The sequence below is a fragment of the Ahaetulla prasina genome, chromosome 1, assembly GCF_028640845.1.
Source record: "Ahaetulla prasina isolate Xishuangbanna chromosome 1, ASM2864084v1, whole genome shotgun sequence".
NCBI classification, from domain to species: Eukaryota; Metazoa; Chordata; class Lepidosauria; order Squamata; family Colubridae; genus Ahaetulla; species Ahaetulla prasina.
This window is the reverse complement of record NC_080539.1, coordinates 366,429,044-366,445,317: the sequence shown is the minus strand read 5'-3', so window position 1 is coordinate 366,445,317 and position 16,274 is coordinate 366,429,044. Positions and strand designations below refer to the sequence as shown.

The following is a 16,274-nucleotide window of genomic DNA, read 5'->3' as shown; positions in this document are numbered from 1 at the left end:
CTCATTCTATTTGTATATTTTACAAAGTCAACTTATTGCCCCCCCAACAATATGGGTCCTCATTTTACCTACCTTATAAAGGATGGAAGGCTGAGTCAACCTCGGGCCAGGCTTGAACCTGCAGTAATTGCAGGCTGCTGTGTTCTAATAACAGGCTTCTAACAGCCTGAGCTATTACGGCCCTTTTGCGACCTTTTGACAAGCAAAGTCAGTGGGGACCGGGTTTTAAATTAACAGCCACATTTAACTGTGGCAAGAAAGGCTGCAAAATGGGGCAAAACTCATGCCTCACTTGACAACAGAAATTTTCAATTGCCGTAAATCGAGGACTACCTGTATTGAGCAAATCTAGCCTTTCTTTTTCTCCAAACTGAATTTTTTTTTTTTTGCTCCTGTTATGGGAACCAGTACGTAGCCCTATTCTTTAAAGCAGGAGCCTTGAGAAGCAAACCTCTTGGCAGAAGTTTGAAAAGAAAAGCAAGGTGTGTTGCAAACCCCAATTACATTTAGCATTTCAAAACAGCTGTGTTGTTGCGTCCTCACAGTTCGCACGCATGCAAAACCTATACAAATTGCATCAGTGGCTCAGAGGCTTTGAAAGGAAACAATTCTTCCAATGGGTTAAAATTATTATATTATTCGGAATTTGAAACATCAGGGTGGAGTGAAGGGCTCAAACAACAGAGGCTACCGTATTTTTTGGACTATAAGATGCACCTGAGTATAAGACGCGCCTAAATTTAGAAAAGGAAAACAACAACAAAAAGTTTTTGGTCTACCTTTTTTCGGGCCTTTTCCAGTCTTTTTTGGGCCTGTTTCCAGGGCTTTTTTTTGGCCCATTTTCAAGGCTTCTTTCGGCCTGCTTTTGAGGCTTTTTTTGGTCCATTTTGGGGCCTTTTTTCGACCTGTTTTTGATGCCTTTTGTGGCCTGTTTTTTTTTCCAGAAAAAATGGGCCAAGAAAACATAAAAAATGAACCAAAAAAGCCTTGAAAACGGGCCCCAAAAGCTTCAAAAACAGGCTGAAAAAAAGCCCCCAAAATGGGCCAAAAAAGTCCCCAAACAGGCTAAAAAAAGCCTCGAAAACAGGCCCCAAAAGCCTCAAAAACAGGCTGAAAAAAGCCCTGAAAATGGGCCAAAAAAGCCCCCAACACAGGCCAAAGAAAGCCTTGAAGACAGGCCGAAAAAAGCTCCTAAAACGGACCAAAAAGAGCCTCGAAAACAGGCCAAAAGAAGCCTTGAAAATGGGCCAAAAAGAGGCCTGAAAATGGATGAAAAGAGGCCCGAAAACAGGGCGTGCGGAGGCCCAAAAATAACTGGCGGGTGGGCGGGGCTTCGGCAATATTCGGTCTGTAAGACGCACAGACATTTTCACCCCATTTTGGGAGACAAAAAAGTGCATCTTGCAGTCTGAAAAAATATGGTAATTTTTGCCTTAGTTCACCACAGTGCAATGTGTGAATTCAGCCACTGTGGTTTTTAACCATGGTTTATTACCATGGGTGGGCTTCAGATCCTTTAGCAACGGGTTCACTGCCCCATTGCAGAGTGGGCGTGGCCATGGTGGGTGTGGCCTAGTCAGCCACCTGTACTATGGTGGGGGAGGCCCTTTTCAACCCTCCCCAGGCTCTGGAGGCTTTCCTCGAGCCTCTGGGAGGGCAAAAACAGCTTCTCGCGGGGTCTGGAGGCCCTCCGGAGGCCAGAAACAGGCATGTTTCTGGAGTTCCAGAACTTCCAGGAGGCCCATTTTTTGCCCTCCCAGACTGTCTGCGCAGCCCCTGCACTTACCTGGAATGATGAATGGGCTGCATGGAGACTCCAGGGAGGGGAGGGGTGGGTGTGGCCAGCCAGGGGTGGCATTAGGGGTTTGCCGAACCCCAGCGATCCTTAGCTAGAGGATCATCCGAAATCCTGCCGAACCCCCAGGAGCCCACCCCTGTTTATTACTTAACAGAGAAATCAGCAACCTGCCAGACCCCAAGATGCAGTCCCAGGGAAAGAAGAGAAACCAGAATTCTACAAAATCACCCAAATTTCACAAGAAAATACGGACAAGAATGCAAACACAACATGGTGGATTTTATTATTATTATTTGGGGGGGAACTGGGAGCCTGGACATGAGTGTTGCTGACCCAGGCTTAGCACATATACGGTAAAACAAACCAGAACTTAACGCAGTTTCTAAGGCTTTCTAGACATTTCTGAAAGCGTTGGAGGGAAGTTTGCAATTCTGCTATTACTTTTAACATTTACAAAACAAGTCACAAACTTCAGCTGCCTGAGCAATTAAGGCTGCTTAACGGGGATTGTCTTGCCAAAAAGTGTCAACTCTTACAAACTCTTCCCATTCTCCGGTGAGAGCAAGAAGATGCTTTAAAACAGCAAATAATATTCATTTCTCTAATCTTTGGTGTGCAGAGAATAGAGTGATTTTTTTAAAAAAAGAGCACTTAGTCCCACTTTTTTCCCCTCTGATCTGCTTTAGGAAATAATTTTAGTATTTTGGTCATCTCGAAGTTTGTATTAGTAGTTGAATTTTTTTAAAAAAATGCATACAGTCTCTCCAAAACAACTTATAGAATTGTCAGCAGTATGTTGAAGTCCAGACACCAGGAGAGTTTGCTCCGATTTCTAAGGGCAAAAGCCAGACTTGAATGACTGCAAAAATGAATTTTGGGAGTAGGATCCCACACAGCCAGGGAGAGTAGGCTATGTACCCCAAATCTTGCTGGGCAGAACCTTGTAAATTTGCCAGGAGATCTTGACAACGATGTCAAGGCACCTGATTCTGAACTGAACCACTTCAAAGAGCATTTACCAAATGCTATATTTTCATATTTCCCTTCTTTTGTGGAAAAAAGGTTCTGTGAAAGAGATTTCCCCTTGGGAAATGTGAAAGCTTTTCTCCACCTGCTTTGCAATCTTTAGGACTTTAAAAAAAAAATAAGAAATTCTTCCCACCCTGCACCATTCCTCTCTCCTGGAAGTGGTAGAGTCTAATCCATCTACTTTGGTTCAGGTCTCCCCTGCAAGTGGTAGAGTCTAATCCATCTACTTTGGTTCAGGTCTCCCCTGCAAATGGTAGAGTCTAATTCAGCCACTTTAGTTTAGGTTTCCCCTCCAAGTGGTAGAGTCTAATTCACCCACTTTGGTTCAGGTCTTCCCTGCAAGTGGTAGAATCTAATTCACCCACTTTGGTTCAGGTCTTCCCTGAAAGTGGTAGAATCTAATCCATCTACTTTGGTTCAGGTCTCCCCTGAAAGTGGTAGAATCTAATCCACCCACTTTAGTTCAGGTTTCCCCTCCAAGTGGTAGAGTCTAATCCACTCACTTTGGTTCAGGTCTCCCCTGCAAGTGGTAGAGTCTAACCCATCCGTTCTAGGTCAGGGACAGCACAGTAGTGTAAGGTTCAATCGCCAATATCTCTTGCTTTCTAGTGTAGAAGCCAACCTCAAGCAATAGGCATAACTTCCAAGTTCACACCCCAGATAAATGTCCCCAGCAAAGGAAACCCAACAACAAACTTGGCTGGATGGTTCATGCAGCAGAAACAGCCACGAAACTCTTGTGAATCTGGGGCATTGAGCCCAGAGGCCGGCTTCAGATTTGGGAGTGCAGCAAGCTTACGAAGCAGACACGGGAAGCCAGTGGCCAAAGCAGGGCCCATCAGAGGAAGATGGGTTGCTCCTGGCCAGTTAAAAGACGATAGGTGGAGGCTGGCATGGTTTTGATATGGACCTGCAAGGAAGGAGAAGTGCAACCAAGTCAGGGGGCATGTCTGAAGCTGAGTAATGGCACATGAGGGTTCACATGGGGAAGGGTGGGGAGAATGTTGCCTGGTCACAAAATGGCTGCCATGTATGTGATGATCTATTATTAGAAGTCACCAACCTTTCTGGATTGGCGGGGTGGTGGTGGAGGTGCCTTTATGCGCGAGTGCACAGGGCCACGATTGCACACACGCAACGCAAATGAGGCCACGAGCGCCTGGAGTGGGGTGGGAATGGAGATTTTGCAATATCCTTCCCCTGCCACGCCCACCAAGCCACGCCCACAGATTTTGAAACCCACCACTGGCACACAGGCACACACACACACACACACGTGCACTAGCCAGCCACTCATGTGGCCCAGTGGTCAACAGCCCACAGCCCAGTAATGGGCCGTGGCCCACAGGTTAGGGACCCTTGATCTACATCAGTTTTTCAAACTTGGGAACTTGGAAGAGAGGTGGACTTCAACTCCCAGAATTCCCCAGCCAGCATTGCAACATTGCAGCAATGCTGGGCTGGGGAATTCTGGGAGTTGAAGTCCGCCTCTATCTTCCAAGTTGCCAAGTTTGGTAAACATTGGCCTACAGTTACTGCAAAAGGTAAAGGATGATCTGCCCGCCTCGTTCTTCTCTTCTCTTCTTATCGCACCCGTTTCAATTTGGGTTTCCGGGATTCGATTATTATACCCAATGAGAGAATTAGGCCACATTCAAAAAATCCCTGCAAACTCTGGTTCCTTGACCTGGCCTGCTTCAAAGAGGGTAGTCCTTGACGTACGGCCATTGGGTTAGTCGCTATTCAAAGATACGATGGCACTGAGGAAACTGGACATTTACAGCTGTTGCAGCATCTTCATGGTTATGTGATCAAAATCTGGACACTTGGCAACTGGCATGTATTTACGACGGTTGCAGTGTCCTGAGGTCATGTGATCATCATTTGCGACTTTCCCAGCCAGCTTCCAACAATTAAAATCATCAGAGGAGCAGATTTGGTTCATGATTATATGATTTGTTGAACAACCATGGCAAACACATAAAATTGGGCCTGACTCACTTAATGGCTGCATGACTTAGCAATGGAAGTTCCCGTCCTAATAGTCTATGGCAGGGGTCTGGAAACTTGGTTCTTTTAAGACTTGTGGACTTCAACCCCCAGAGTTCAACTCCCAGAGCAAAGCTGGCTGGGGAATTCTGGGAGTTGAAGTCCTCCAGGCTTAAAGTTGCCAAGGTTGGAGACCCCTGAGTTAGAAGGTTGCAAAAGGGGATCACATGACCCTAGGACACTGCAAACCACCCTAAATATGAACCAGTTGCCAAATATCCGAATTTTGATCACAACACCATGAGGCAGCTGCAACGATCGTTAAGTGAGAAAAAGCGATCAAGTCACTTTTTTCAGTGCCGTTGAAAATTCCATCACTAAACAAATGGTTGTAAGTTGAGGAGTTGGGTTTGCCATCAACCCCGGTTCCAAAAACCTTTTCACAAATTTGCTAAGGCAAGTGCGTCCAATTTTTTTTTTTTTTGTTTGAATTGTTTCTAATTCTCACCCAAGAATCAAGAACCCCACCGTGAAATCCTCAGGAGGAAAGAAGAGAAGAGGAAGCCCGTTCGATGTGGCTTTTTCACAATCAGCTTTTCACAACTAGAGAATCACGCTCTGCACGTACCTCGCTGACCGCCTGGCTGAGGATCTGGATGATCTTCTCGTGTGGCATGGCCACCACGCTCTGCCCGTTGATCTCAATGATGCGATGTCCCACACGGACGCCACCACGCTCTGCAATCCCGCCACGCATGAGGCTACAGATCTGGGCACAGGGAAAAGTCCAATGTCAACTCACATCCCTGGCTTGCTCTCAAGTTGCCATAGGCAAGGGGGATGGAAAAACCGGCGAAGCAGCACGACAGCACATTCCAGACACATCTCTCTCAAAGCTGTCTCCCAGGGTTACCCACAGCAGCCGGAGGGGAGTGATGTCTACGACAGGCGAAATTGCTCCATTGGCGAATGTGATTGATGACACACCCTGGGGGGAGGGGGCAAACAGGGTCATGCCTGGGTCGTAAATTACGTGGGGTTGGAGTTGGTTTCACTTGGAACGTGCCAACATGAAGCTCCTAATAAATAAGTGGATTTCTTTTGAAGCTTGGCTCGAGGCTCATGATTTAATTAGGGCATACGTCGGAACCCTGACATCCAATTGTATGGCTGGCCACACCCACCTGTGTGCCAAACTTTTGCTCCGGCGAACCCCCTCAGTCAATCTGATGAGCAATACGGAGCTACTTGTAATTTGGATTCCCTTTAAACAGGGAGCTTGGCTTACTTCTCTCAGCCCCCACCCACCTACCCCCGATTACTCACAATGCCGTTTTCCACAGAGAATCCCAGAGGGTATTTTGTGCCAGGCCTTCGGACAATTGCTGTAGTGACAGGAGGGCAATGAACGATGCTGAGGGTTACTTCAATCTGATTTTTTAAATCCTGGGGAGAAAGAAACCGTAAGCAAAGGCCTTTAGAGCTGTTTGGGGGGAATGTCTGAAAGACTACTGTACTTTGGACATATGATACAATGATCTAACTCTGGAGTAAACACTGATGGTAGAAAGGAGAAGAGGTTGACTAGCAATAAGTGGAGGGACTTAAGAGTGGTGATGGGGAGCAGTGTGGTGGCCTAAGGGGTGGAGCTCTTGCCTCACAATCAGGGGGCTGTGAGTTTGATCCTAGGTAGCGTCAGGGATTTCTCTTTCTGGGCACAATAAAAAAATATCTGTTGTGAACTCAGCTTAGGCGTCAGGAAGGGCATCCAGCCAGTAAATGCTCGGCTCCATTCAGTCACCCCGACTCCATCCCTATGCAAGGGATTACAGGATCGTTTAAAGAAAAAAAAGTTACAGTGGTGATGGGGCCTCTATTGGAACCAAATGGGGACAGATCCTCCTGGAGGATCAAATGGGGACAGATCCCCCTGGAGAAAGAAACTACATTTCATGATATTTTTGCTGAAAACTGACATTACCTTCCGGTTTTTGGCAAAACCAGCCCATAATGCACAATTGGTTTGATTAATGACCACGGCGTTTGCTTAACAACTGCCACATAAATCATAAAATTGGGTCATTCATGAGTGTGACCTGCTTTAGTTCGTCATGACTTATGATCCTAATGGAGCCTGACCAGTTGTAAGTCAAGGACTACCTTTATCTTGCTTCCTTCCACAAGGCCTAGAAGAGATCATCAGCTGCGATCTTGGATCTCCTGGAAATTATGCTCCACCCTTGGCTTTTCTAGCACGTATTCAGCCTGGGAGCAACAACAATTTTACAATCTCTTTTGCGTGCCGGACAAACTGGTTTGAGTTCAAAAGCTAAGCAGGGCTGGGCCTAATTAATAGGGATGTGTGTGGGTAATATTTATTCAAGACCTAAATAGAACATAATGAGTGGGCAGATAAGAGAAAATCCCAGGTCTGAAGGCTAGATTCAGATGTGAAAAAAGGATATTCTAAAATAAAAGAACAATGTCAGAGTACATCTATAGAGATGTGATTTGCCAGTCCTTTCTTCTAGGACACGAGTCTCCAAACTTGGCACCTTTAAGGCTTGTGGACTTCAACTCCCAGAATTCCTTGGGAGCTATGCTTGCTGAGGAATTCTGGGGGTTTTAGATTACAGATTAACAGAGTTGGAAGTCATCTAATCCAAACCCCTGCTCCAGCAGACCCTACACCATTTCTGACAGATGCCAGTCCAGTCTCTTCTTGAAAGCTTCCAGTGATGAAGCTCCCACAACTTTTGAAGGCAAACTGTTCCATTGGTTGATTATTCTCAAGTCAGAAAATGTCTCCTTATTTCTAGGTTGAATCTCTCCTTGATCAGTTCCCATCCATTATTTCTTGTCTGGATTTCAGGTGCTTTGGAGAATAGCTTGACTCCCTCTTCTTTGTGGCAACTCCTGAGATATTGGAACACTGCTATCCTGTCTCCCCTAGTCCTTCTCTTCACCAGATTAGCCATGCCCAGTTCCTGCAACCATTCATCGCAGACCCCTGTTCTATGGTATTCTTGCCAGGAAAGCTAAATGAACATGCTCACATGATTCCCCAGAGTTTGAAAGAATCCTAAAATCACACAGCTGGAAGAGAATTTAGAGGTCATGTAATCAAGATGCTAGCTCAGTGATGGCTAACCTTTTTACCGTCGTGTACCAAAAGCAGGGGGGTTGCGGGAGGGCTTGCGCATATGTGTGCCCGCCCATAATTCAATGTGCCCTGCCCCCCACACATGCGCACATGACCCCTCAGCGCTCCCCCCGCTTTTGCCACGCGATGGAACAGTAGGCCCAGTAGGCCCATTTTTCACCCTCCCCAGGCTCCAGAGGCTTTCTTGGAGCCTGGGGAGGATAAAAACGGTCTTCCCCACCCCCTGAAGACCTTCCGGAGGCCGGAAATAGCCCATTTCCCGACTTCCGGTGGGCCCAGAAGGCCCGAAAATCTACTGGCTGGCCCACACATGCGTGCTGGAGCTGAGCTAGGGCAACACTCAAGTGCCCAAAAATAAGCTCCGCATGCCACCTGTGGCACGCGAGCCATAGGGTGGCCATCACGGTGCTAGATGCTCATCTGATTACTGAGAATCCAGCCTTGATTTTGAAGACCTCTAGCTCAGGGGTCTCCAACCTTGGCAACTTTAAGCCTGGCAGACTTCAAGTCCCAGAATTCCTCAGCCAGCTTTGGGAATTCTGGGAGTTGAAGTCCGCCAGGCATAAAGTTACCAAGGCTGGAAAGCCCTGCTCTAGCAAAAAAAGGTAATAAATATTCTTTTACAATAATCGCTTTCTCACCCGTATGATGTTCTGGCATGAGGCGAGGGGCAGCCCCACCAGGCTCGTTCCATTGATGGACATGATGCGGTCTCCAATGCTCAGCTTGCCGGATCGCTCGGCCGCTCCCCTGTGCATCAGGTTTGCAATGACCACGGTGGGAAGGATGGATCCCCAGCCAGATTCCACAATCACCACGCCCAGGATCTCGCCCTTCTGTTTGGAGATAACGACCTGTATGGAGACACCGAACGGCAGAGGAGAGATTTATCGGACTGAAAGAGAAGGGGATCAAGTGTTTCATATCCTTTAGAGCAGGGATCACCAACTGTTGTGTTTGCGCCCCCCGAGCCGGGCCCCCTGCCAGAAAGTGACTTGGAAAGTGAGGGGGAAGGGCCATCAGGACTTACCTCGTGAGCACCGGCTTCCCTGGCTCAGCTCCAGGAGCCAGAGGCAGGCCAGGTGGAGGAGATAACGAGGCCTCCATTCCCTGACTCTTCCCCGCCCCAGGCTACCCCTCCAGACCCAGCTGATGGCAATCAGGCCTGGCTGCACCCTAGGTTTCATGGGCAGGAGAGGCGGGAACAACAGAAGCAGGGGTGGAGCAGGCCTAGGAAGTGCTAAGTCATGGAGCCACACCCCACAGGATATAAAACCAGCGAGGGCTGCTATGCCTCTTCGTAGCACGCAAATCAACTGCTTAATTAGAGCTGAAGTACTGTTTGTTCCTGGGTGACTCATCGGCATCAAGGGAGATAACAGAGTCACTTGGCATATGCTCGCTAGTTTGCTGCCAGAGCTGATAGTGCCGGCTAATTTATTTTTTATTTTATTTTATTTATCAAACTTATATACCGCACCATCTCCCGTAGGACTCAGGGCGGTTCACAGGCATATTAAAAACAATCTAATAAATAAGCATTAAAACCCAGTTAAAACTAAATATTATCCTGGTCTGATCACTAAAACAATAAAAACCAGTAAAACCCCCATTAAAATTTAACTAAAACATTTTATTCTTAGGCTAGTCCCGCACGCTGGAATAATAAAGTCTTCAGTTCCCGTCTAAGCCATCACTCGGACGGAGGCGAGGGGAGACAGAACACCAACCTTTTGGACCTCATTATTCATAATTTTAAATCCCACGGAGCACTAATATGATCTGCCTAATGACCCGCTGTGTGGGCGTGGCTAGGTGGTCATGTGACTAGGGGGGCATGGTCAACTCGATGACACTCATGTCGAAGGGCACCTTACTGGCCTTTACTCGCCCCTCCCTTCCCAGCCACTCCTCGCCTCCCCGTCTGGGCTCCTTAGGGCCCCAACAGGAAGCAGTTGCTGGAGCTAAGCAGCCACCACAAGAAAGAGTTGGCAAAACAGTTCAGTTCAAATTGGATCTGACCAAGAAGGAGGCTCAGCAGAACCACCTCACTGAGGACTAGAAGCATAGGCTTTCCAAGCAGAGGGAAGATCTGCGGAAATGCAAGGCCAGGTACCGGCACCTGGAGGCTCAGCAGGCTCAGATGATCAGCCAGTTCCAGGCCATGATGCAGTCCCACTGGAACAAGGCCCTCCGGCTCTTCACCACCAGTTGCACTTCCCCCCAGCCTTCACCCAAAGTCCCGCACCAAGAGACTGAAGCAGACCCCAAGTTGGAATTTCTGCCCCACTCCGACCCACACAAAAAGACCTTGAAGGAGGAGACTCTCTGCAGCAATACAAACATTCATTGCATGTATCTGTTCCAGGGACCATAGTTTGAGTGCAATGGGTTTGTTTAACAGTTCTGGTATTTGCTTAACAACGACCACAAAAATGGTCATGAAAACAGGTCCCGGCACATGGTGATCCACTTTATAACTGTCACAATTTACAACCATCATTCCAGGCTTAATCATGGTTTGTTAAGTCAAGGACTACCTGTAGAGCTGATGGAAGTTGGGAACAGACTTACATGCTTCCAAATCTTAGTATTATATACAGGTAGTCCTCCACTGACAACAGTTCATTTAGTGACCATTCAAAATTACAACGGCACTGAAAAAAGTAACACCAGCTTTCACGCTTACAACCATTGTAGCATCCCCATGATCACATGATCGAAATTCAGATGCTTGGCAGTTGGTTCATATTTATGATCGTTGCTGTGTCCCAAGGTCATATGATCAGCTGTTGTGGCCTTCTGCCAAGCAAAGTCAATGGGGAATCCAGATTCACTTAACAATCATGGTTAGTAACTTAACAAATGCAATGATTCACTTAACAACTCTGGCAAGGAAAGTTGTAAAATGGGACAAAACTCAACAAATTTCTTAGCAGCATAAATTTTGGGCTCAATTATGGTCGTAACTTGAGGACTACCTGTATCTGTCCAGAACAGGGGACAAGGAAGGGGATTATTTTAATCTCCTGAGGCTGCCGGGACTTTTAAAAAAATAAAAATAGCCAATTGGTGGAACCTCAATATGAATAACTGTAATGTAACAACTCTATGGGAACACAGAGTTGAAAAATAATCCAGAATGAACAGGTTAAAATATTGTGGGATTTCCAAATTCAAACTGATAAAGAGTGTTGGCACATAACACACAAGATTTAACGGTGGCTGAAAAGGCAAAAGTGTGGAAAACGTATGTGGCAATACCAGGGGATAGTAGGATAAAAGACAAAGAATTGGTGGAGATCGCTAAGTATTAAGACCTGACTAATCAAAGTTGAAAGATTATGGCATAAACCAGATATGGTGATCCCAAGTGGTTATCGGTACCATACCCCAAAAATCCCAAAGGTTCTTTTTTTCAAAAGGCAACTGGACTTTCTTGGGTTTGGGGAGAAGACTTTTGGCACGAACAAAAGGATGGTTGAGAATCTGCACAGACATACCAAAAATTCTTGGATGGCACTTAGAAAAATCTGCCCATTGACAGTATTGCCATTCTCAATGGCAAAAGGCCAGACTGCTTGGACCATACACATATATTATGCCAATGCTTTACAACATCCTAGGTCCGTGATGGCGAACCTATGGCACGCGTGCCACCTGTGGCGCACACGGAGCCATATCTGTGGGCACGCAAGCATTGCCCTAGCTCAGCTCCAGCGTGCACGCACACGCCGGACAGCTGATTTTTGGGCCTTCCAGACCTGCCGGAAGTTGGGGAAAAGGCTGTTTACAGCCTCCAGAGGGCCTCCGGGGGGGGTGGGGGGGTGGGAAAGGTCATTTTTGTCCTCCCCAGTCTCCAAGAAAGCCTCTGGAGCCTGGTGAGGGAGAAAAATGGGCCTTCTGGACCCACTGGAAGTTAGGAAATGGACTGTTTCCGGCCTCTGGAGGGTCTCCGGTGGGGTGGGAAAGGCCGTTTTTGTCCTCCCCAGTCTCCAAAAAAGCCTCTGGAGCCTGGGGAGGGAGAAAAATGGGCCTTCTGGACCCACTGGAAGTCAGGAAATGGACTGTTTCCGGCCTCTGGAGGGCCTCCAGTGGGGTGGGAAAGGCCGTTTTTGTCCTCCCCGGGCTCCAGAAGCCTCTGGAAGCCTGGGGAGGGCGAAAAATGGGCCCACTGGGCCATCGTGTGCCAAAAGGGGGGAGCATGGGGGAGTCATGCGCACATGCACGGGGGGGGCGGGATGCATTTATTTATTTATTTATTTATTTAATTAGATTTATAAACTGCCCTTCTCCCGAAGGACTCAGGGCGGTGTACAGCCAAGGTAAAAAGAAACCATGTACAATTAAAAGTAAATTAAAAAACTTATTATACAGTCTGGCCGAAATTAAAATGGTTAAAAATCTAAAAAAAAAAACTCAATTTAAAACTTAAATGAAATTTAAAATTTAAAATCTAAACAATTTAAGAAAGCCCCGCGCAAACAAACAGATATGTTTTCAGTTCGCGGCGAAAGGTCTGAAGGTCAGGTATTTGACGTAAACCAGGGGGAAGTTCATTCCAAAGAGTAGGAGCCCCCACAGAGAAGGATCTTCCCCTGGGGGCCGCCAGCCGACATTGTCTGGCGGACGGCACCCTGAGAAGTCCCTCTCTGTGTGAGCGTACGGGTCGGTGGGAGGCATGAGGTAACAGCAGGCGGTCCCGTAAGTACCCAGGCCCCAAGCCATTTAATTATGGGTGTGGGCATGCACACGCACAATCTTCTCCATGCTCCCTCCCCCCCCCCCCGCTTTTGGTGCACAATGGCAAAAAGTTTAGCCATCACTGTCCTAGGTTGTTGGGAAGAACTCACCGCAAATAAAGATCAGTGCCAGCTAAAGGGCCGGCGACCCTGACTTCACTTTGCTGCGTATATAATGATCATGTATCGAATTTATATACTGCTTGACCTCCTAGGGATTTAAGTGTGTCTGTGAAACCAGATCTGTTAAACAAAGCAAAGGCTTAATATAGCTATTTTAGCATGTACTTGGTTTGTTTGTTTTTTTTAAAAAAAACAAACAAACAGGAAAATAGTGTGCAACTGAAAATACTTTGTGCAACTGGAAATCAGCAATTTGTCATATATTTCAGTCTTCTCTGGGGACAGAGAAGAACAAGGAATTGCAATCAGCCGCAACAAACGTGGTGGGTTCCACATTTTCCTTTGCTGCTCACGTTTTGGCCTGACGAACTACGGAGTATTTCCGCCGCAGGTTGGGACACAATTTCTTTGACCCAATGATTCTTCCTTCCCCCCAATACCAGCACCGAAAGAAAATATGTCTACCGCTGCTTAAACCCTCTTTGCCTTTGTTTCACCCACTTCAGGAAAGCATTCTTTTCTTTGAAAATATAACTTGCTGAGAAGAAAAACAAAAAAACCTGGGTAAAGTTTTTTAAAAAATCCAGGAGATGAATTGTTCTGAGGAGAATATTCTGGGTTGTTTTTTTTTCCAGGACAAGACTAATCGGTCTGTTCCAGGGAGACTGGCAGCTTTCTGGATATTACTCTTCCAGAACCACTTCCTATATCAAGAATATTTATTGCCAGAAAACTGTCAAATCACTCCCTCTGGGATTAAATTTCACGGTCTGGGGAAAAGATGGAACATTCTAGAGAATTCTGGCATGGTCTCACCCTGGACAAAATGGAGTCAGCCAATTGAACAACTTAAAGGATCTTCTATTGGCTATAAGGATCATTTATTTTTTCATCCCTTAATATTGTTGGAATACCTTACCATAAAATGTGACAAGATACAGGAAGTCCTCCACTTAGAAAGTAATGGGGCTTGCCCATTACGATGGCTGTAAAGCGGGGTCACCCACATGACTGGCCTGATTTTATGAACCTTTTTTTTTATGAGCGTCGTTCAGTGAATCAATTGTTTGCTATCGGCCACTTTTGCTGAAAATCAGAAGTAAATGCCAGCTTTCGACAAAAAACATCATAAAATGTGTGGCCATGTGATCGATGGTACAAATAGCTCAGTAGTAGGTTTCAATTTAGTTTGCTACCAGTTCACTCGTGCGCGCGCATGAGACGCTTCTGCGCATGTGCAGAAGTTTCTGCATCAGTGGTGGGTTGCTACTGGTTCGCCCCAGATTGGGCGAACTGGTAGTGGGAGACTCCACCTGCTCACCCAGAAACTTCTGCACATGCACAGAAGCTTCTGCACATGTGCAGAAATGTCATGTGCACATGTGAGTGTGCACATGAGCGAACCAATAGCAAACTAAACTGAAATCCACTATTGTTCTTCACATGCGCAGAAGTGTCTGGGCAGGTGGGCGGAGCCTCCCGCCATCACTGCTACCAGTTCACCTGATCTGAGGCGAACCGGTAGCAACCCACCACTAAAATAGCTATAAATGTGGTTTGGTTATCAAATGCCCAAAATGCTGTCACATGACTACAGAATATGTATGTGTGCCCACTGATGACCAGTCGTACATCAGTGACTACTTACAGATCTTTCCCAAGATTTATCAAATCCAGTACATTTTATAAACCTTCTTGGACAGGGGTGGGTAACTATAGTCCTGTCATGACCTGTGGACTTCAACTCCCTGAGCCAACATGTGTCAGTTTTGGAAGGAATTTTTTCTTCTTCTTCTTAACTGCCACATATTTTAGCTGGGGAAGTTGGGAGGGGGTTGTTGTTGGAGCAGTAGAAAGTTAGTCATAACAACATTCTGTATTCAAGGACATCCTGCGACTGATGGAAACTGCCTGAAGATTGTATCCAATTGAGTGTGAAGAGTTGATTGGACAATGTGATGAACTTGTGGGTGTGGGCAGAGCTGTGAACTGTCAACTGGATGTGAAAAACCTGGAAGCTTTCAGTTTCGGATTTTCCCAACTGTGCCAACATGACATCTCTAATAAATTGGAACTTTGAGGAACCTCAAGCCTCAGAGCCTTATTTCGTTGGGGGTGTTCCTTGGAACCCTGACAGCATGGCTGGCTCAGGAATTCTGGGAGTTGAAGTCCACAAGTTATAAAGGGCCCATACTTGAGGCACAGAGTTGGGGATTTTCCCATTTCCCATTCACTACAACCCCTCAGAGAGCCGACTTTTCAAAAACAACCATTTTACAGTCTTGATTTTTTTGTCGTGTAACTGCCTGAAATGCAGCTAAACAGCAAGACGGTGGAAATAATGAGCGTCCTGCCAACAAAAGCTCAATGGATGTGCCAGACTACAGCTTCCATCATTCCATCCAGCTACAGGCTATGTGTGTGTGTGTGTGTGTGTGTGTGTGTGTGTGGTGTCATGGAGTTGTAGTCCAATGCATCTAGAGAGCCAACCAGGTCAAGACAAAGATTAGTGGAGATTGAGTGGCCTGCCGAACCACTGGCCAATTCTAAGGCCCAACTGAGGGGAGCACCCAAGATGGGTAGCCATTTCCTCTGCGGTGGGTATGTGGTTCCAATGCTCTCCACCTCTAGCAAAACACCTCCTCTCCATTCTTACTTCCTTACAGTTCTCTTGCTTGGAGAAGTGAGCCAGGTCTCCGTTATATAGCTCCTCTCCTTCGATCAGGCCCGGATCCTTCTCATCATCGTTCTGGTCTTGCAAGGAGCCAAGCTGGCTGGGGTCAATGCCACTGGCCCGCAGGAAGTGCTGGTAAGCCACGCTAAAGACCTGCCCAATGGCTTGGGCTATCAGCTGAGCCTGTAGGACACAGGAAGCAGGAAATGACAAGCATTTCTACAGTTACAGGACTAGCTTCTTTCCAAGCGTGCAATTACTCTGACAAGACAAGATCTAATCTTTTCTCTTTGCTGATGATGTCAAACTTTTTAACACCACTGACAATACATCTACAATTCAAAAAGACCTTGATCATCTAACCGCTTGGTCTAAAATTTGGCAACTACGAATCTCAACCAGCAAATGCTCAGTCCTACATATTGGAAGAAAGAACCCAATCACTAAGTACATGCTTGATGGACATTACCTCACAGATGACCCCCACCCAGTCAAAGACCTTGGAGTTTTTATATCTAACGATCTAAGTGCCAAAGCCCACTGCAACTATATAGCAAAAAAGGCTCTAAAAGTTGTTAACTTAATTCTACGTAGCTTCTTTTCCAAAAACACCACGCTACTGACCAGAGCATATAAAACTTTTGCTAGGCCAATTCTTGATTACTGCTCGCCTGTCTGGAACCCATACCATATATCTGATATCAATACAGTTGAGCGTGTCCAAAGGTATTTTACGAGAAGAGTTCTCCACTCCTC

At 46.5% G+C, this 16,274-nt stretch overlaps 1 protein-coding gene across 3 annotated transcripts in view; it reads right to left on the bottom strand.

The window, feature by feature from the left end:
- Positions 1–2,051: 2,051 nt before the first annotated feature.
- LOC131188305 (amyloid-beta A4 precursor protein-binding family A member 3-like) overlaps positions 2,052–16,274 on the bottom strand; it is a 31,035-nt gene continuing 16,812 nt past the window's right edge. For 2 of the 3 annotated variants that reach the window (XM_058163496.1, XM_058163497.1), the window contains 5 exons: positions 15,501–15,701; positions 8,621–8,833; positions 6,143–6,262; positions 5,445–5,585; positions 2,052–3,737 (listed from right to left, as the gene is read on the bottom strand). In XM_058163496.1, the coding sequence (XP_058019479.1) occupies positions 3,666–3,737; positions 5,445–5,585; positions 6,143–6,262; positions 8,621–8,833; positions 15,501–15,701 (747 nt within the window). In that variant the 3' untranslated portion in view covers positions 2,052–3,665. Of the gene's footprint in view, positions 3,738–5,444; positions 5,586–6,142; positions 6,263–8,620; positions 8,834–15,500; positions 15,702–16,274 lie in introns of those variants that run through there. The other variant, XR_009152761.1, reaches the window with a different exon arrangement.